We start from the raw sequence: 21,064 nt of genomic DNA on the forward strand, positions 1-21,064 counted from the left end.
AAGATATCAGCAATTCAGTTCCAGTTTCTCTTTATATAGGACCAACCTCCTGCTCTGGGCCTCGACCAACCTCCTTAGCTGATGCAGGGCAGGTGTGAACATTATACTCTCACTTCTCACAGCTTGTGTTTGCACCAAAGAAGCATCAAAGTCACTCCTTTATCTAGCCCAGTATATGGCCTTGCTTGGCAAGGTTTTGGTAGAAGGGGCTGGGGAGGATGGAGAGGGGGCAAGGGAGGGGGATTACCAGGCTGATTCTGGGAGGCTGCCAGAAGCTTGCCCTTGTCTGATGGAGGCAGTGCAGGTGGGATTTGGAGTCTAGCCAGTATCTGCTTTGCAATGGGCCTTGTTACAGCTGCCCCCTTAATTTGCTGGTGTGCATGCAACAAGCAGGCTGGGAAGCAAGCGAGATTTGCTTTTGGCTGACGTGAGGCAGGAAAGCAGTAAAACCGGCTGGGTTTTGGAGTATTTGGGACCTAAGTATTAAAATAAATGTAAAGGCTATTAGTGTGAAAAAGTAATTCTGTTAGTGTTAGTCTCTTAGAGGAATCCCACAGTCTTTTGAGACAAACATCTAGCTTCTTCAAGGGAGCTGGAAGAAAGACATAGGAATTCTGCATTAAATGTTTGCTGGTGGGGTGTCCATATGTGTGTGTCCCAATCAATTCCCCTGAAAAATGTCCTGTTTCTCCAAGTTTCAAGGAATGTGTGTTGCAGTGAGAGACCAGCTCGGTGCCCCGAAGGAGGGAAAACATCAAGTGACATTAGGCACCAGACAATTTAGAAAGGGGGCAGGAAGAATGCCGCCACTTTGAGAGAAAGCTTCAGAGTTGGTTCTCCACTGAACCAACTTGGTTGCAATCTCTTGCTCCTCTCAGAGCTGGAGGAGAGCCAGCAGCAGGGGTCCTTCTGGTTCTCCAGTTAAGGCGACGTGGTATGGACCCTTTGACAGAGCCAGGATCCTGTGCATGTTCAGCTGGAGGCACCTTACAGAGGAAGCACAGAGAAGACACAGAGCCGTCCCTGCACTGCTTTGCCTCGTCCAGAGGACTGATGAGAAGTGCCCCAATGGGAAGGTCCTCCAAGCAAACTTGCACCAGAAGAAGTAAAGGAGGCAAATTGCTGTTTATGTCCCCTGCGTCCCCTGGGGTTCTGCATGGAATGTTGGGCTGTGCCAGTAGCAACCGTCGTTGTCTCCTGCTCCTGCAGCCGTTGGTGGAACAGTGGTGGACCACCGGTGGAGCAGCAGCTGCAGGATCTGCTCCTGGGCTGTCCCTGACCAGCCACCTCCTCGTCTCAGCACCAGATCTGGCCTCTGGGTCAACATTCTCATCTCCTCATCTACCACCAGGGATCCCCAGAGCCCTTTGGAACTGTCAAAGGTAAGAAAATCCCCATTTGCCCTCCAACTGCTAACAGAACTCAGGAGGCTCCAGTTGGCTGTCCCACCAACCACAATAGACATGGTCTGTGGTTACTTTCCCCAGAAGAGGTTGCAGATGAAAGCAGAGTACACTTTCTGTAGGAATAATGATGCCTCCAGTGGAAATGCAGACCTTTCCATAGAGAATATAGAGAGCTGTCACCATGCAATTTCAGATCCTCGTCCACTGAGGACCTGATTAAAAGTTCTTGATACCCATTTAAGTCCTAAAACTATGTCGTGATGACCACAAAACAATCCAGTCATTACTGAGGAGTTCAGGGGTTCAGTGTTGACAGATCCTGTTAGGCCCTGGCTCTGCTCACACCTCCTCCAAAGCTTTAAAAATCAGAATGATGGGACTTCTCCTCCGTGATCCCAGTTGTTCAGGGGATGTAAGCAGTTTGCCAGGCTTGTCCTCCAATACTGGCTTTCACCTACAAAAACGGTCTGGTTTCAGTGATTCTTATATATTTACATCCTTTCATAACTTACAGATACATTATATTTTAATATCTTTATAGATTCTTTTTTTTCCACCTGCATTGGATCTCTTTTCTATAGATATATTGGTATAGCCTTGTCTGTGTTTTTCAGTGCCTGTAGGGCTGGTTCTGCCTCATGGTCAGAAGCAGCTGTGAAATCCCATCTTGAATGGTCCTTCTCAAGAACAGAATCATAGTATCACAGAATTTTCTGGGTTGGCAGGGACCCACAAAGATCATTGAGTCTGGCTCCTGGCCCTGCACAGGACAGCCTCAAGAATCCCCCTGTGCCCAAGAGCAATGTCCGAGCAATTTTTGAGCTCTCTCAGCCTTGGTGCTTTGACCCCTGCTGTGGGGAGGCTGTTCCAGTTCCCAACCATCCTCCGGGTGAAGAACCTTTCTCTGATATCCAACCTAAACATGCCCTGGCACAACTTCCATGGCATTCCCTTGGACCTTCTCACTAGCCCCAAGACTGAAGGGAGAAGTGTGTACCCTTCTGCTTCCCCTCTTGAGGAAGCTGCAGACTACTAGAGGGTCTTGCCCTAGAAGTTCCAAGTGCAAAACGCAGTAATTACACCAAACTGAGGGGAGTTGGGACAGAAGAGTTCGTGGTTTGCAATGATGAGGATGAGAAGGAAGGCTACTGACCCATCTTGTCAGACTGATTTTTATCTGGAGCATTGTTTTGATCTCTTTCAGGTGGAAAGGAGAGGGACAATGAAAAGGAAAGCGAAAGCCCGCGTTCGGCCGTGAGTTTTGGCATAGGGATTAAAGGATGGCAAATTTGAGGGATAGCAAGGAGGGGAACTACTGCTTCAGAGTTGGGGTGGGATTGATTCAAGCTTGTGGGTCCATGGGATGTGCCTCTTGACCACTTGCCTTTCTCACCTCCACTTCCTTCTTCCTTCAGACACATCAATGTTGGCAGTGACTTTCAGGCTGAGCTCCCTGAGCTGCAGACCAGACCGCCAAGTGATGATGAAGAACCTGCATCCCTGGTCTGGAAGCCCTGGGAGGATGATGATTCTGACATGGAAAAACCTGACAGAGGTAGCTGTCAAGCTTTCCTTCCACCCCTGAGATGCTCGGGTTTGGAAAACGCTCATTGTTTGGTAAAAAGGCAACTTTTTGCATGCTCTGCTTCTCTCCTTGTCTTGCCCATCTTCCCGTGCGGGAGTGTTAGAGGGAAGAAGAATGCTCTGTTTTTGCAGCAGAGCAGGAAAAAGAACAACTTTCCTGCTCTCTGGATTGGTCAGGGGCATTTGTCACTGGAAGAGGGGAGATTGGCCCCCCCTTCTCATTACCAAAGCTGCTTTGAAGGGAGAGCCAGCACTACATGGGCCTTTGGTTCTGCTGCCCCTTTCTTTGCTATCCTTCTCATGCTCTCCAACCTGTTGTCTTTAGCTCTTGTGCTTTCCTTCTCCCTTGTATCGCAACCTTCCCCCTTTCTTGGCTCAAGCCTGACTTTTGGTGGGTTTTTGTTGTGCTTGTAGTAAGAGAACTGCTGGACATGGCCATCTCCCGTGGCATTCCCAGGGCAGCAGCTAACCTGGAGCTTGCCCTGCACTGCCTGCACCAGGCACAAGGCAGTGTTCCGGTAAGAAGCGGCTATTTGGGTGCGGAGAAGAGCAGACAGGGAATTAATAAGGCATGGACATTGGGACAGCCTTTCTTGGCTGCTCTTTGAAGAAGGGAGTTAACAAGAAGTGGAGGACTCACTGCCTGCTGTGTTTCTTCCAGCTGTGTCAGGGATGAGCCCAAATGGCTCAAGCAGGGAGAAAGTCTCTCTTGGAGGCACTGGCAGAGGGTCCTGCAGCCTGCTCCCTTGTAAATCTCCTGGAGATCTGTGTTCTCTAAGACATTTTGGGGTGGATTGAGGGGAAATTCCCAGAAGGCAATTCTGGGAATTCTGGGTGCAGGATGAGCAAAATCATTGAGTTGGTGAGCAAAATCCCACTCTTGGGGAGCAGGATCAAAGGGTCGGGGAGCAAATCACAAGGTTTGACCCATATGAGACCCAGTGGACTGAATCCTTGAAGAGGCAGCATTTATGGGTTTTGGCTCCTTTTTACATGGTGGGGAAGCTAAAGCCTTTTTCCGTTGGATCTTGCAGGAGGCTCTGGAGATGTTGCTTTCAGGGGGGCCCCCGACACCTCAAGGCCATCCCTTGTCTGATTATCATTACACAGGTAACCAAAGTAGAGCTTGTTCCTTCACTGACAGACGCTGCCATCCCCTTAATTGCCATGTCAAGCATTTATGGTTAAACAAATAACGCAAGAGCAAAGTCTCATCTTCTCTGGGGGTGGGGAAAGCAGCAGCATCTATTCCTTCAGTTTTACTTGTTTTCCATGCTTTTTTTCCCTGGGGAATGCCTGCTCTTGTCTTCATTGCTTTCTGAGGGAGCAGAGATGTAGACAAGTGAATAATGACTGGCGCTGATTTTGTTTTGGTGGCCAGTGGAATCTATTTCAAGTGGATAGACGGATCAATTTACTTGCTGCTCTTTATTGCCAGACTCTGATAGATGGACACCTGAGGAGAAGGAGTCCTTCGAAAAGGCTTTTCACACCTATGGCAAGGATTTTCATCTCATTCAGAAGCAGGTAAAGCCATAGGATATTCTTTACCCTAGAAGATAATCAGAAGGAAATGATGATGATTTCTGGCATCAAGTACTGGAATTCAGTCTCTCTCTTCTCAAATACCAAAAATATAAAAGTAATAATGAAACAGGACACCAAAGGCCTGCGTGACAGGGGTGATTCTGCCTCTCCAGCCCTTTTTTCCAAGCTGTTTTGGAAGATGAAGGTTTATTCTCTGTCAGATCTGTCTCATAGGTGTGCTGGCACTTCCACAACGCATTGTGCTGGGATGATTGGAGTGAATGTGGGAAAGAAAAACGGTGCTAGATGGATTTGTTGTTGATCTGCGCATCATTAAATGTGTTACTACATGGCATAATACATAGCATACTACATTGCAGACTGCCTCTTTTACTCCCTATTTATTTCATTTTACTCGCTACTCAATTTACTCCATGTTTTTTGCTTCCTTGTTTACTCCATACTCTAGTTTTTCTCCAATGCACCCTACAGGATGGCCATTTCAGATTCCTTCTTTTTGCCTTCACAACAGATTCAGAGTAAGACCGTGGCACAGTGTGTGGAGTACTACTACTCCTGGAAAAAAGAACATAAACTTGCCAGCACTGTTGCTCAGGTGAGTGGGAAGAAAATCAAGACGTGCCAGGAGGGTCAAAAAACTGGGAAAAGGGGACAAAACCTGCTGGGGAGCTGTGTGAGACGCCACTCTGCCAGGAGCACATTGTCCCATGCACTGGGAAAGGCACAGCAGATGCTGCCCAGCACTTCATTGTGCTGCTGCTCTGAAATACTGAATTCTAGAGGATAACTTTGACCCAACAAAGCAGCACTGTCACCAAAATGGGCTTTGACTCTGTACAGACTTGGTTCTCAAGTGCTGGCACCCTTGCTGATTCCAATCAAATCCTTAATTCCCTACTGCTTGCTAACATCAATAATCCCGACTGCGTTAATGGAGATGCTGCAGATTTTCAGGGATCTTTTGTAGCATCCCAGTGTACTCCCCAAAAAGGAGCTGCCAGTGCTGTGGCTCTGCTAAAATTTCCCTTACCAGCAAACAGGAATTTGGTTCACAGAGAGAGATTATTCTGGGTAGTAGAAACTGAGTAACAGTGTGTCTTCACTAATTTGACTGAATTTAAAATCCATTCCCTAGACATTTGTGGAGGAAAAATATGGATAAACTGATGTTAGGCAGAGAGGTATAAATAAGAAACGTGGATCTATAGATACCCACATATTTGTCCTGCCACTTTGGGCAGTAGAAAGGAGGTATTTTTCATCCAAATGCTGTGTTTGCACCTTGCCGCACCCCGTAGCCAAATCCGGCCATTTTCTCAGCTGTTCAGGGCTTGGAGGAATTTGCTTGGGGTGATACATTTTTGTGCTGGACGCTCTGATTTCCAGCTTCTTGAGAGGAAGGAAAAATTCATAAGGATTCTTTGATTTCCAGACTGTGGGCGAACCAAAGAGGAGGAAAAGCCCTCCCAGAAAGGAGAATGGGGAGACAGGGAAGAGAAGCCGCAAGAGGGCCCGCAGTGCTGAGTGTCCCTGTTGCCAACCACCCCAGCCACCCCATTCGGCAGGAGGCCCCTTTCCGTGCGGGCAGTGCAAACGGTGCGGAAGTTCTTCCTCTTTCTGCTAAAAGCCCGGGGCTTTCGACTAAAGCAGGCTGACCTCTCTAAAGGCACCAGGGGGAAGCTGAGGGCAGTTGGAGGATCACCCCTTGCAGCCATGCCCAAAGTTACAACCTGCTTTAATCCCAAACAGCTTATTTAAACCCCAGCATTCAGAATGAAACCTTGCCATGCCCCAACAAGACACAATTCATACACAAGTAGGAATAGGAACACCAAAGCTTGGTTTGATGGTGCTGATAGAATTAAAAATAGGATGAACTGAAGGGAGGAAGAAATTTGAAGGAACTGAAACAAGAAAGACCAGATTCATGGTGCTGATCAATTTAAAAATAAGTCACAGCCTGAAAAGACAGAAATTTGAATAGAAATGGAAGTCTCAGAGTCTCTTGTTGGAAGTCTCTTGTTTTAATGGTGTGTATTGAATTAACAATGGATGGTCTGTTTTCCCTCTTCCAGGGTATTTGAAACCATTAAGGAAAGGAACACACATAGGAGAAGACATCGCCCACGGAAGGAAGCAGAGCCTCTCCCCAAGAAGAAAAGACCAAATTAGCCCTGGAGCTGTCCAGGGCTACCAAGAGTTAGCTGTCAAGAGGACTAGATGGAAATAGGACTGGTTTTTAAGTTTTTAGGGTTGTTTATTCTTCTATTTAGTTTACTAGTTAGGCATTTCTCAATTTATTAGTTAAGACTCTTTAATATTATTGAAGACTTATTAGTATTATTAGATTTATTAGTAAATGTAAGAGGCTTGGTGTTGTTTGCCATGTTCTGTCTTTTATCATTAAACTAAAGTGTGTTCCATTTTGTCTCTTTGTCGGTATGAAATCACTCAAGCAACGTTTGTTACATTTGTTTGGTGTTGCAAACACAACATTTGCTCTGAAAGAAGAACCTGGGTACGTTCACCCTCCCGCAGTCCCAGCCCTTTGCTCAGCTGGTGGGAGTTACAAAGGTGTACCCCATTACTGTCAATGAAATAGTGGTGGGGTTTCATCCTTTGATTCCTAAAAATCTCCAGTGGGAGTGGAAAGGGAGGCTTTGTTTTATTCAATGAACTGGATCTAAATGAGTGGTTTTGTCTCAGTATACCTGGAGGGATACAAGCTGGGGTGTTTAGTCCTTTTTGTTGCCAGGACACATGGCTTTGTTTAATTTCGGTGGACAGATGGACTTGACCATCTTGGAGGACTTTCCTAACCTCTCTGAACCTATAAAATTAATATCCACATTCAGTACAAAGATATCAGCAGTTCAGTTCCAGTTTCTCTTTATATAGGACCAACCTCCTGCTCTGGGCCTCGACCAACCTCCTTAGCTGATGCAGGGCAGGTGTGAACATTATCCTCTCACTTCTCACAGCTTGTGTTTGCACCAAAGAAGCATCAAAGTCACTCCTTTATCTAGCCCAGTATATGGCCTTGCTTGGCAAGGTTTTGGTAGAAGGGGCTGGGGAGGATGGAGAGGGGGCAAGGGAGGGGGATTACCAGGCTGATTCTGGGAGGCTGCCAGAAGCTTGCCCTTGTCTGATGGAGGCAGTGCAGGTGGGATTTGGAGTCTAGCCAGTATCTGCTTTGCAATGGGCCTTGTTACAGCTGCCCCCTTAATTTGCTGGTGTGCATGCAACAAGCAGGCTGGGAAGCAAGCGAGATTTGCTTTTGGCTGACGTGAGGCAGGAAAGCAGTAAAACCGGCTGGGTTTTGGAGTATTTGGGACCTAAGTATTAAAATAAATGTAAAGGCTATTAGTGTGAAAAAGTAATTCTGTTAGTGTTAGTCTCTTAGAGGAATCCCACAGGCTTTTGAGACAAGCATCTAGCTTCTTCAAGGGAGCTGGAAGAAAGACATAGGAATTCTGCATTAAATGTTTGCTGGTGGGGTGTCCATATGTGTGTGTCCCAATCAATTCCCCTGAAAAATGTCCTGTTTCTCCAAGTTTCAAGGAATGTGTGTTGCAGTGAGAGACCAGCTCGGTGCCCCGAAGGAGGGAAAACATCAAGTGACATTAGGCACCAGACAATTTAGAAAGGGGGCAGGAAGAATGCCGCCACTTTGAGAGAAAGCTTCAGAGTTGGTTCTCCACTGAACCAACTTGGTTGCAATCTCTTGCTCCTCTCAGAGCTGGAGGAGAGCCAGCAGCAGGGGTCCTTCTGGTTCTCCAGTTAAGGCGACGTGGTATGGACCCTTTGACAGAGCCAGGATCCTGTGCATGTTCAGCTGGAGGCACCTTACAGAGGAAGCACAGAGAAGACACAGAGCCGTCCCTGCACTGCTTTGCCTCGTCCAGAGGACTGATGAGAAGTGCCCCAATGGGAAGGTCCTCCAAGCAAACTTGCACCAGAAGAAGTAAAGGAGGCAAATTGCTGTTTATGTCCCCTGCGTCCCCTGGGGTTCTGCATGGAATGTTGGGCTGTGCCAGTAGCAACCGTCGTTGTCTCCTGCTCCTGCAGCCGTTGGTGGAACACTGGTGGACCACCGGTGGAGCAGCAGCTGCAGGATCTGCTCCTGGGCTGTCCCTGACCAGCCACCTCCTCGTCTCAGCACCAGATCTGGCCTCTGGGTCAACATTCTCATCTCCTCATCTACCACCAGGGATCCCCAGAGCCCTTTGGAACTGTCAAAGGTAAGAAAATCCCCATTTGCCCTCCAACTGCTAACAGAACTCAGGAGGCTCCAGTTGGCTGTCCCACCAACCACAATAGACATGGTCTGTGGTTACTTTCCCCAGAAGAGGTTGCAGATGAAAGCAGAGTACACTTTCTGTAGGAATAATGATGCCTCCAGTGGAAATGCAGACCTTTCCATAGAGAATATAGAGAGCTGTCACCATGCAATTTCAGATCCTCGTCCACTGAGGACCTGATTAAAAGTTCTTGATACCCATTTAAGTCCTAAAACTATGTCGTGATGACCACAAAACAATCCAGTCATTACTGAGGAGTTCAGGGGTTCAGTGTTGACAGATCCTGTTAGGCCCTGGCTCTGCTCACACCTCCTCCAAAGCTTTAAAAATCAGAATGATGGGACTTCTCCTCCGTGATCCCAGTTGTTCAGGGGATGTAAGCAGTTTGCCAGGCTTGTCCTCCAATACTGGCTTTCACCTACAAAAACGGTCTGGTTTCAGTGATTCTTATATATTTACATCCTTTCATAACTTACAGATACATTATATTTTAATATCTTTATAGATTCTTTTTTTTCCACCTGCATTGGATCTCTTTTCTATAGATATATTGGTATAGCCTTGTCTGTGTTTTTCAGTGCCTGTAGGGCTGGTTCTGCCTCATGGTCAGAAGCAGCTGTGAAATCCCATCTTGAATGGTCCTTCTCAAGAACAGAATCATAGTATCACAGAATTTTCTGGGTTGGCAGGGACCCACAAAGATCATTGAGTCTGGCTCCTGGCCCTGCACAGGACAGCCTCAAGAATCCCCCTGTGCCCAAGAGCAATGTCCGAGCAATTTTTGAGCTCTCTCAGCCTTGGTGCTTTGACCCCTGCTGTGGGGAGGCTGTTCCAGTTCCCAACCATCCTCTGGGTGAAGAACCTTTCTCTGATATCCAACCTAAACATGCCCTGGCACAACTTCCATGGCATTCCCTTGGACCTTCTCACTAGCCCCAAGACTGAAGGGAGAAGTGTGTACCCTTCTGCTTCCCCTCTTGAGGAAGCTGCAGACTACTAGAGGGTCTTGCCCTAGAAGTTCCAAGTGCAAAACGCAGTAATTACACCAAACTGAGGGGAGTTGGGACAGAAGAGTTCGTGGTTTGCAATGATGAGGATGAGAAGGAAGGCTACTGACCCATCTTGTCAGACTGATTTTTATCTGGAGCATTGTTTTGATCTCTTTCAGGTGGAAAGGAGAGGGACAATGAAAAGGAAAGCGAAAGCCCGCGTTCGGCCGTGAGTTTTGGCATAGGGATTAAAGGATGGCAAATTTGAGGGATAGCAAGGAGGGGAACTACTACTTCAGAGTTGGGGTGGGATTGATTCAAGCTTGTGGGTCCATGGGATGTGCCTCTTGACCACTTGCCTTTCTCACCTCCACTTCCTTCTTCCTTCAGACACATCAATGTTGGCAGTGACTTTCAGGCTGAGCTCCCTGAGCTGCAGACCAGACCGCCAAGTGATGATGAAGAACCTGCATCCCTGGTCTGGAAGCCCTGGGAGGATGATGATTCTGACATGGAAAAACCTGACAGAGGTAGCTGTCAAGCTTTCCTTCCACCCCTGAGATGCTCGGGTTTGGAAAACGCTCATTGTTTGGTAAAAAGGCAACTTTTTGCATGCTCTGCTTCTCTCCTTGTCTTGCCCATCTTCCCGTGCGGGAGTGTTAGAGGGAAGAAGAATGCTCTGTTTTTGCAGCAGAGCAGGAAAAAGAACAACTTTCCTGCTCTCTGGATTGGTCAGGGGCATTTGTCACTGGAAGAGGGGAGATTGGCCCCCCCTTCTCATTACCAAAGCTGCTTTGAAGGGAGAGCCAGCACTACATGGGCCTTTGGTTCTGCTGCCCCTTTCTTTGCTATCCTTCTCATGCTCTCCAACCTGTTGTCTTTAGCTCTTGTGCTTTCCTTCTCCCTTGTATCGCAACCTTCCCCCTTTCTTGGCTCAAGCCTGACTTTTGGTGGGTTTTTGTTGTGCTTGTAGTAAGAGAACTGCTGGACATGGCCATCTCCCGTGGCATTCCCAGGGCAGCAGCTAACCTGGAGCTTGCCCTGCACTGCCTGCACCAGGCACAAGGCAGTGTTCCGGTAAGAAGCGGCTATTTGGGTGCGGAGAAGAGCAGACAGGGAATTAATAAGGCATGGACATTGGGACAGCCTTTCTTGGCTGCTCTTTGAAGAAGGGAGTTAACAAGAAGTGGAGGACTCACTGCCTGCTGTGTTTCTTCCAGCTGTGTCAGGGATGAGCCCAAATGGCTCAAGCAGGGAGAAAGTCTCTCTTGGAGGCACTGGCAGAGGGTCCTGCAGCCTGCTCCCTTGTAAATCTCCTGGAGATCTGTGTTCTCTAAGACATTTTGGGGTGGATTGAGGGGAAATTCCCAGAAGGCAATTCTGGGAATTCTGGGTGCAGGATGAGCAAAATCATTGAGTTGGTGAGCAAAATCCCACTCTTGGGGAGCAGGATCAAAGGGTCGGGGAGCAAATCACAAGGTTTGACCCATATGAGACCCAGTGGACTGAATCCTTGAAGAGGCAGCATTTATGGTTTTTGGCTCCTTTTTACATGGTGGGGAAGCTAAAGCCTTTTTCCGTTGGATCTTGCAGGAGGCTCTGGAGATGTTGCTTTCAGGGGGGCCCCCGACACCTCAAGGCCATCCCTTGTCTGATTATCATTACACAGGTAACCAAAGTAGAGCTTGTTCCTTCACTGACAGACGCTGCCATCCCCTTAATTGCCATGTCAAGCATTTATGGTTAAACAAATAACGCAAGAGCAAAGTCTCATCTTCTCTGGGGGTGGGGAAAGCAGCAGCATCTATTCCTTCAGTTTTACTTGTTTTCCATGCTTTTTTTCCCTGGGGAATGCCTGCTCTTGTCTTCATTGCTTTCTGAGGGAGCAGAGATGTAGACAAGTGAATAATGACTGGCGCTGATTTTGTTTTGGTGGCCAGTGGAATCTATTTCAAGTGGATAGACGGATCAATTTACTTGCTGCTCTTTATTGCCAGACTCTGATAGATGGACACCTGAGGAGAAGGAGTCCTTCGAAAAGGCTTTTCACACCTATGGCAAGGATTTTCATCTCATTCAGAAGCAGGTAAAGCCATAGGATATTCTTTACCCTAGAAGATAATCAGAAGGAAATGATGATGATTTCTGGCATCAAGTACTGGAATTCAGTCTCTCTCTTCTCAAATACCAAAAATATAAAAGTAATAATGAAACAGGACACCAAAGGCCTGCGTGACAGGGGTGATTCTGCCTCTCCAGCCCTTTTTTCCAAGCTGTTTTGGAAGATGAAGGTTTATTCTCTGTCAGATCTGTCTCATAGGTGTGCTGGCACTTCCACAACGCATTGTGCTGGGATGATTGGAGTGAATGTGGGAAAGAAAAACGGTGCTAGATGGATTTGTTGTTGATCTGCGCATCATTAAATGTGTTACTACATGGCATAATACATAGCATACTACATTGCAGACTGCCTCTTTTACTCCCTATTTATTTCATTTTACTCGCTACTCAATTTACTCCATGTTTTTTGCTTCCTTGTTTACTCCATACTCTAGTTTTTCTCCAATGCACCCTACAGGATGGCCATTTCAGATTCCTTCTTTTTGCCTTCACAACAGATTCAGAGTAAGACCGTGGCACAGTGTGTGGAGTACTACTACTCCTGGAAAAAAGAACATAAACTTGCCAGCACTGTTGCTCAGGTGAGTGGGAAGAAAATCAAGACGTGCCAGGAGGGTCAAAAAACTGGGAAAAGGGGACAAAACCTGCTGGGGAGCTGTGTGAGACGCCACTCTGCCAGGAGCACATTGTCCCATGCACTGGGAAAGGCACAGCAGATGCTGCCCAGCACTTCATTGTGCTGCTGCTCTGAAATACTGAATTCTAGAGGATAACTTTGACCCAACAAAGCAGCACTGTCACCAAAATGGGCTTTGACTCTGTACAGACTTGGTTCTCAAGTGCTGGCACCCTTGCTGATTCCAATCAAATCCTTAATTCCCTACTGCTTGCTAACATCAATAATCCCGACTGCGTTAATGGAGATGCTGCAGATTTTCAGGGATCTTTTGTAGCATCCCAGTGTACTCCCCAAAAAGGAGCTGCCAGTGCTGTGGCTCTGCTAAAATTTCCCTTACCAGCAAACAGGAATTTGGTTCACAGAGAGAGATTATTCTGGGTAGTAGAAACTGAGTAACAGTGTGTCTTCACTAATTTGACTGAATTTAAAATCCATTCCCTAGACATTTGTGGAGGAAAAATATGGATAAACTGATGTTAGGCAGAGAGGTATAAATAAGAAACGTGGATCTATAGATACCCACATATTTGTCCTGCCACTTTGGGCAGTAGAAAGGAGGTATTTTTCATCCAAATGCTGTGTTTGCACCTTGCCGCACCCCGTAGCCAAATCCGGCCATTTTCTCAGCTGTTCAGGGCTTGGAGGAATTTGCTTGGGGTGATACATTTTTGTGCTGGACGCTCTGATTTCCAGCTTCTTGAGAGGAAGGAAAAATTCATAAGGATTCTTTGATTTCCAGACTGTGGGCGAACCAAAGAGGAGGAAAAGCCCTCCCAGAAAGGAGAATGGGGAGACAGGGAAGAGAAGCCGCAAGAGGGCCCGCAGTGCTGAGTGTCCCTGTTGCCAACCACCCCAGCCACCCCATTCGGCAGGAGGCCCCTTTCCGTGCGGGCAGTGCAAACGGTGCGGAAGTTCTTCCTCTTTCTGCTAAAAGCCCGGGGCTTTCGACTAAAGCAGGCTGACCTCTCTAAAGGCACCAGGGGGAAGCTGAGGGCAGTTGGAGGATCACCCCTTGCAGCCATGCCCAAAGTTACAACCTGCTTTAATCCCAAACAGCTTATTTAAACCCCAGCATTCAGAATGAAACCTTGCCATGCCCCAACAAGACACAATTCATACACAAGTAGGAATAGGAACACCAAAGCTTGGTTTGATGGTGCTGATAGAATTAAAAATAGGATGAACTGAAGGGAGGAAGAAATTTGAAGGAACTGAAACAAGAAAGACCAGATTCATGGTGCTGATCAATTTAAAAATAAGTCACAGCCTGAAAAGACAGAAATTTGAATAGAAATGGAAGTCTCAGAGTCTCTTGTTGGAAGTCTCTTGTTTTAATGGTGTGTATTGAATTAACAATGGATGGTCTGTTTTCCCTCTTCCAGGGTATTTGAAACCATTAAGGAAAGGAACACACATAGGAGAAGACATCGCCCACGGAAGGAAGCAGAGCCTCTCCCCAAGAAGAAAAGACCAAATTAGCCCTGGAGTTGTCCAGGGCTACCAAGAGTTAGCTGTCAAGAGGACTAGATGGAAATAGGACTGGTTTTTAAGTTTTTAGGGTTGTTTATTCTTCTATTTAGTTTACTAGTTAGGCATTTCTCAATTTATTAGTTAAGACTCTTTAATATTATTGAAGACTTATTAGTATTATTAGATTTATTAGTAAATGTAAGAGGCTTGGTGTTGTTTGCCATGTTCTGTCTTTTATCATTAAACTAAAGTGTGTTCCATTTTGTCTCTTTGTCGGTATGAAATCACTCAAGCAACGTTTGTTACATTTGTTTGGTGTTGCAAACACAACATTTGCTCTGAAAGAAGAACCTGGGTACGTTCACCCTCCCGCAGTCCCAGCCCTTTGCTCAGCTGGTGGGAGTTACAAAGGTGTACCCCATTACTGTCAATGAAATAGTGGTGGGGTTTCATCCTTTGATTCCTAAAAATCTCCAGTGGGAGTGGAAAGGGAGGCTTTGTTTTATTCAATGAACTGGATCTAAATGAGTGGTTTTGTCTCAGTATACCTGGAGGGATACAAGCTGGGGTGTTTAGTCCTTTTTGTTGCCAGGACACATGGCTTTGTTTAATTTCGGTGGACAGATGGACTTGACCATCTTGGAGGACTTTCCTAACCTCTCTGAACCTATAAAATTAATATCCACATTCAGTACAAAGATATCAGCAGTTCAGTTCCAGTTTCTCTTTATATAGGACCAACCTCCTGCTCTGGGCCTCGACCAACCTCCTTAGCTGATGCAGGGCAGGTGTGAACATTATCCTCTCACTTCTCACAGCTTGTGTTTGCACCAAAGAAGCATCAAAGTCACTCCTTTATCTAGCCCAGTATATGGCCTTGCTTGGCAAGGTTTTGGTAGAAGGGGCTGGGGAGGATGGAGAGGGGGCAAGGGAGGGGGATTACCAGGCTGATTCTGGGAGGCTGCCAGAAGCTTGCCCTTGTCTGATGGAGGCAGTGCAGGTGGGATTTGGAGTCTAGCCAGTATCTGCTTTGCAATGGGCCTTGTTACAGCTGCCCCCTTAATTTGCTGGTGTGCATGCAACAAGCAGGCTGGGAAGCAAGCGAGATTTGCTTTTGGCTGACGTGAGGCAGGAAAGCAGTAAAACCGGCTGGGTTTTGGAGTATTTGGGACCTAAGTATTAAAATAAATGTAAAGGCTATTAGTGTGAAAAAGTAATTCTGTTAGTGTTAGTCTCTTAGAGGAATCCCACAGGCTTTTGAGACAAACATCTAGCTTCTTCAAGGGAGCTGGAAGAAAGACATAGGAATTCTGCATTAAATGTTTAAATGTATGATTGCTGTAAAGCAATTGTCTTTCCCACAGATCTCTATTCTCCATGTTTGCATTCAAGGTTTTCAGTGAATTGTTAGTTTTTGATACAACTTTCCTTATCAAGATTGGTATTATTGTGATCTCTCTGTATTAATATTTATATTAATATATAGCTTTCTCTGCTCCCAAACAAAAGCTTGCCCTAAAACCCAATCAGTTTCAAATAATAGCAAAAGAGGAGTTTTAACATGTATTCTAGTTTTTGGATGTTGGAGGTAGCCATTTCATTGTATTTTGAAGCTGTTCTGTTGCACCCATGAGATACTTAATATTTAAGGTAGATATTCTCATGGGCCTATCTTCAACTAACAGTTGAGGTTAATTTTATTCCTATTAAATCCTAATTTCTGTTGCTTCATATCTCTTCCTGTTTTCATATTACTTCTTCAACTATGTAGCTGAAGTTATAAAGTTATTCTTACAAATAACTTTGTAAGTAAAAACAACCCCTCTATATTAGTTATGTACTTAGAATCACAAAAATACAAATCAGATGGCTCCACACATGAAGTGAAAAATGAAGCAACAAAAGATACAGCATATAGTAATTATAATAAATGGCTTAACTGAAAATTTGTAAAATTAGTACCTCATCACTCATTTTGACTTGCCTGTCTTATTTAGATGAAGATGTCTCACAGCTTTGCTGTAATTTGGCTTTAATAACATCTCTGTTAAGTAGATGCCTGTTGAATAGACAAGCATTACTTAAATAATGACACTCCAGCAGTGAATTAACTTTCTCCTCTGCAATTAAGTAGCTGTCCATCACATTCATCAGCTCACTAAATCATCTTTTGGTATTTTCATTATTACATATTAGCTACCTACAATGGTAGGCCATGCAGTAACTCCTTTTCAGGACTTTGAGTCCTTTACCTACTGATGGTATTGGGGAAGAGAGAGAGGATAGTGGTAACTACTCAAAAATCTGAGAATGGTTGATTTTTAGAGTTATGAAGGACAAAGACGTGCACTTGACTGATACAGTAATAAAATGCTAGGGTATTATAATGGTGTCTTTTGTCTACAATTGCTTTACTCACATTGCATACACATCTACAATCTTCATAACCTGCTCCAGATTTGTTAGATTCAGGTTAATTTTAATTTTTCAGTGTTCATTTTGGGATGGAGAACAGGGAGAATGGGACAAAAAGTATATGATGCTTTCTTCAAATTCTTCCATATTACTTACGGTAAATGCTCTATAAAACCTGAAATTCACAGAATCACAGTTATAAAAGGTCAGGTAAAATCATGAGTTCAGTGATTTAGATTTCTTGTGTACCATGGACCACAAAGCTTTATATGGTTAATCCAGTTTTAAGCCAAACACATGGAGTTTAAACCAAACAAGAGGGGAAGAAGATAACCATTTAGTCTTCATCCGAATACACTTTTTAATTCTTTTTTTCCAGTGACTAACCACTTCAGTTTTGATGGAGAAATGGCTTATCTTGTATTTTATGGCTTTAATTTCAATTCATTACTGTTGTGCTTACCTCGGGTAACTTCATTCTTCATTACCTTTTATTTTGCCCTGATGAGATACAAGTACATCTTAATAAAGTCATCTTTCATCTTTCTTTTGGCTACCCAGTCAAACTGAACTGATAAAATTCTAAGTTTCTCTAAGGCTTTGTCTTTTTTTTGGAGTTGTTGAAAAGTTTTCTTTAGCCTCTTTCATATCCTTCTTTGTTCACTGAAACACACAGACCAGTTAAGGTTGGATGGGGCCACTGGTGGTCATCTAGCCCAACCTCTCTGCTCAGGTAGAGTCCCCTAGACCAATGGCACTAGGGAATGTGTGCTGACAGCTTTTGAATATCTCTGGAGAAGGAGACTCCGCATCCTCTCTGGGGAATCTATTCCAGTGCATAGTCACCTGCACAGTACAGAGGTTCTTCCTCATGTTCAGGTGGAACTCCCGGGGCATCCGTTTCTGTCCATTGCCTCTTCTCCCATTGCTTGGCACCACAGAAAAGAGCCTGGTCCATCCTCTCAGCACCCTCCCTTCCGAAACTGATGGACATTGATGAGGTCCCTTCTCAGCTGAATCTCCTCCAGGCTGAACAGGCCCAGCTCTCTCAGCCTTTCCTTGTAAGAGAGATGTTCCCTCAAACTGCTGGCAGTGCTAAGCTATTGCTAATGCTTGAATGAATTAATTTTTTGAAAAATCACATTTTTTATATTGATAGCAGATTTGAATATTTTAGTCCTGTAGTTACTACCACTTCTTTTAATTACCTTCTTGAAATGCAGCCTAGGACTACACAGAAATTACTGCTTTCATACTAGCTGTGTAACAAATCATTTGACTTCTCTGTTTTCCCTTTATCCTGGGTCTAGAATGCTTTCCAGTATATTTGCCTGCTGTTCTTCTTCTTGTTTCCAAGGGTTCTGAAGTCTACCATGATGGCATATTCCAACAAGTCTTCAGACAGATGGTCAGTTATAGCAAAGGGAATCTGCAAATATGCCTTAATTTTAAAAGTAATATCTCTCTTCAATTTTCATGTCCTTTTGCTGGTGCTAAGGTCTGTTCCATAATCAACGAAACTGAAATTATAGCTCTGTCAGGAATAGCTTTTCTTTTTTTTTTTTTTTTTTTTTTTAATATTTTGGGGTATTATAGCTGTTTGTTTTGCTGCAGAATTGTTTCCAAAACACTGGGATCATCATTTGACACACACTTCTGTGTGCACTGAGCATCTTTCTGGATTTCAAATTAGGTAGTACATTTCTAAAAGTTTAGCCAGGCTGAGCAAAGAATATCTGTTTGTTAGTTCCTTGCGATTCAAATACAAATATGAGAATCATGTTCATATAGTCTAATAAATTAATAAAGTCATGCATTTTTTTCCTGAAATATATAGTGACTACAGTTTTTCAAGATTTGCAATAGGGAGATACTAAGTTAAGGTCATAGAAGTAGTGATATTCTCCTCATTAGAGATACATTTTTCCAAAGCTAGCTTTTGTTGATTAAGAGATTAGTTATATGCATTTATATGAAGCAAATTACCACAGTATCTCTGGTAATTTTAAGATAAATGGAAACAAGAAACAAAGAAACTCTTTACTAGGCAATCTGCACAACGGAATTATTAACAATTAAGTAAATCGAGAAAAATATCTTCTATTTCTCCTTTTAGGCAACAGCCTAAATGGGATCCTGCCACTTATTGAATTGTGCATAATTAATTATAAAAGCTTGGAATCATAAGATTGAAATTCCATCTTTTTGCAAGTAGATCAAGGTCAAGTTCAAGAATAATTTAGAAGTAGTGCATTGCAGAAAGGCAGTCCTGGAAGAGAAACAATGAGCTTCATCCTCCAATAAACACATCTGAAAATTTTAGATTAGTGCAAGTCAAATGGTCGGATGGAAGAGACAGATAAATTTAAATATGTGACACACAGGATCATTTAAGATCTTGCAAAACACAACAGCTCCTTGAATTTCATGCCTTCTGACAGCAAAGAGAGCAATGTTCATTACAGTCACATGTTTGGAGGCTGTGTATTAAAATTAATAGCCAAAATTCTGGGTGATTTATCTGGCGTCCCAGATAAAGCAGCTAAAATAGTTTAGCTAACTTAATCCACCCCTCTGTAATCATGTTTCTGGGATAATCTAAATTTGTGCTATTAAGTGAAAGAAGAGGTGGGGTTTTTTAAACTGCAGGTTCATTAGCTTTAACCTCAATTTAGTTACTATTTTAATATCAAAGAGAGACATCCAGTAAACAATAAGACATTTTTATAAACTTAACCTCTGAACTGAATAACTCACTATTAGCAGTTGGGCTGCCACAGAAAATCTTAACAAACCACATTTTGACAACAGTTCTCTTCTCCCTGTGCAGAATGGCCTAAATTATTCTATGGGTAATTTTCTTGTTTCCATCACCTTCTCTGAAGGGAAAGCTGCAGTTAAGAGTAAACCTCTCCAGTTTTATATAAAAAGTTTTCCCAGTTGGATCTGATAAGCACAAACCAGGAGGTTTTTCAGGCCCCCAACTAAGTTCTGCTATGTTTAGCTTTTTTTCATACATTGTTATGTTAAAACATCAAAAGCTGTAAACTGCATAGTATTGAATTTTACACACCTAATTTTAAGGTAGGAAATTTTGAGTTTGAAATAGTGATCCCAGTTAATATCTCATTTTTTCACACTGGCTCTACAAGTTCCATTTACCTTGTTGTCTGTTGCATTTTTGGTACTGAAATAGGAAATCCAATTCAGCTCAAAAGTACAAACTTACTTGGTTTTGTAATTGCATTGTGCTTCAGTTTCCTGCTGCAACACATTATATTTGATATTTATCACATAATTATAAGACTATTTGCTTCACAAACAATAATCACATATCGTAGCCACACTCCTGTATTCAAAAGCTAGTTTAGGTAGCTGTAGTTTAGGTACTGTTCTATGTACTACTGTATTATAGCATATGACTCTGCCTTCTATTAGGCTGCTCTTGCTTTATGTAGTACAGAACCAGGATGCCAGCTGAACTCCAAACCTTGTTACTAAAAATGTGACAAGTGGGTCAGTCAGGATGTGAAGCCAAAAAAAAGAACCACTGCAAAACTGTTCTGTGGTGTCTGATCTGCACTCATCGAAGCAGTCTGTGTTTAAAGTATGTTTAAAGCCTACTTTGATGCCTTTTTAGAAAAGCAGTATTTATTTAGGTAGTTGTGAGAAGATTAAAATACAGATAATATTTTGAACATAATGGTTGATTTAGGTCAATATGCAAAGCAATGCTCATATTTGTATTAATACAAAAATCTTTCATAATCACATCACTGATAATCCTTCCTCTATGCAGCAGTTAACCAGGGAATGTGTTTGTGGTCCCTATGGAAATTAAATAAAGGTAGTGTGTTGCTTTTTCTCCATGGTATTTAGGAATGGAAAAGTTTTCACAATGTCAAAAATTCAAATATAATCATGGACTCAAGTAATTCTTCCCTATGACTTCTTATTAAAAAAAACCCCAAACCACACAATGTAAACTTAATATGTTAAAAATGTAACCATGTTTAAGGGTACAGATACACTTGGCTTTTAATCAGGTTGACTTTTTAATCTTGGTTTTTTAATCTGTTTAGGTTGAAGAGAGCAAGAAATAACTAACAAAACAGTCCCAACCCTCACAGAACGTTGCTAGATTCAGTGCAGGTCAGGTGAATGCCAGCGACATATAGTCTCAATCCCCCACAAAATCAGTTTCACTGTGTATACTCTTGTCTTGGAGTGATTTTATGATAATACTGTATTCCCTATCGTCTGCTTGTTGACCAGAAATGGGTCCCACAGCTTTAAGCTGGGTCCAAGGAAAGGGCGGGAAGTGAAGGAGCGAATTCTTCAGTGCCGTTTGTGTTCAAGGACTCACATACTCCCCCGCGTTCTCACCGCTGCAGAGCTGAGGGAGCTTTTAGCTTCCTGCTTTTAGCTAGCCTGTTAGCTGAGGCAAGAAATTTTCCCATACCGGCATACCGAAATCCTCCGGTAACTTCTTCATCCTCTTCTGGAACTGCTCAGGAACTGTTCAGCCTAGCTGTGATCCAAGAACCAGAC

General features: G+C 43.8%; 2 protein-coding genes across 2 annotated transcripts; both read left to right on the top strand.

Annotated features, from left to right (window-relative positions):
* The first annotated feature begins 256 nt into the window (after nucleotides 1-256).
* On the top strand, nucleotides 257-6,946 carry LOC138103842 (uncharacterized). Its single transcript, XM_069002452.1, has 11 exons — nucleotides 257-304; nucleotides 953-1,105; nucleotides 1,210-1,382; nucleotides 2,611-2,660; nucleotides 2,822-2,961; nucleotides 3,405-3,508; nucleotides 4,050-4,100; nucleotides 4,429-4,517; nucleotides 5,050-5,133; nucleotides 5,971-6,134; nucleotides 6,614-6,946. The coding sequence occupies exons 2-11, from the start codon at nucleotides 1,054-1,056 to the stop codon at nucleotides 6,766-6,768; spliced, it is 1,062 nt and encodes a 353-aa protein (XP_068858553.1). The 5' UTR covers nucleotides 257-304; nucleotides 953-1,053; the 3' UTR covers nucleotides 6,769-6,946.
* Nucleotides 6,947-6,979: 33 nt separating this feature from the next.
* On the top strand, nucleotides 6,980-14,165 carry LOC138103843 (uncharacterized). The gene is made up of 11 exons (XM_069002453.1): nucleotides 6,980-7,056; nucleotides 8,276-8,502; nucleotides 8,607-8,779; nucleotides 10,008-10,057; nucleotides 10,219-10,358; nucleotides 10,802-10,905; nucleotides 11,447-11,497; nucleotides 11,826-11,914; nucleotides 12,447-12,530; nucleotides 13,368-13,531; nucleotides 14,011-14,165. The coding sequence occupies exons 1-11, from the start codon at nucleotides 6,980-6,982 to the stop codon at nucleotides 14,163-14,165; spliced, it is 1,314 nt and encodes a 437-aa protein (XP_068858554.1).
* The last annotated feature ends 6,899 nt before the right edge of the window (nucleotides 14,166-21,064 follow it).

Source organism: Aphelocoma coerulescens, assembly GCF_041296385.1.
Source record: "Aphelocoma coerulescens isolate FSJ_1873_10779 chromosome Z unlocalized genomic scaffold, UR_Acoe_1.0 ChrZ, whole genome shotgun sequence".
Classification (NCBI taxonomy): domain Eukaryota; kingdom Metazoa; phylum Chordata; class Aves; order Passeriformes; family Corvidae; genus Aphelocoma; species Aphelocoma coerulescens.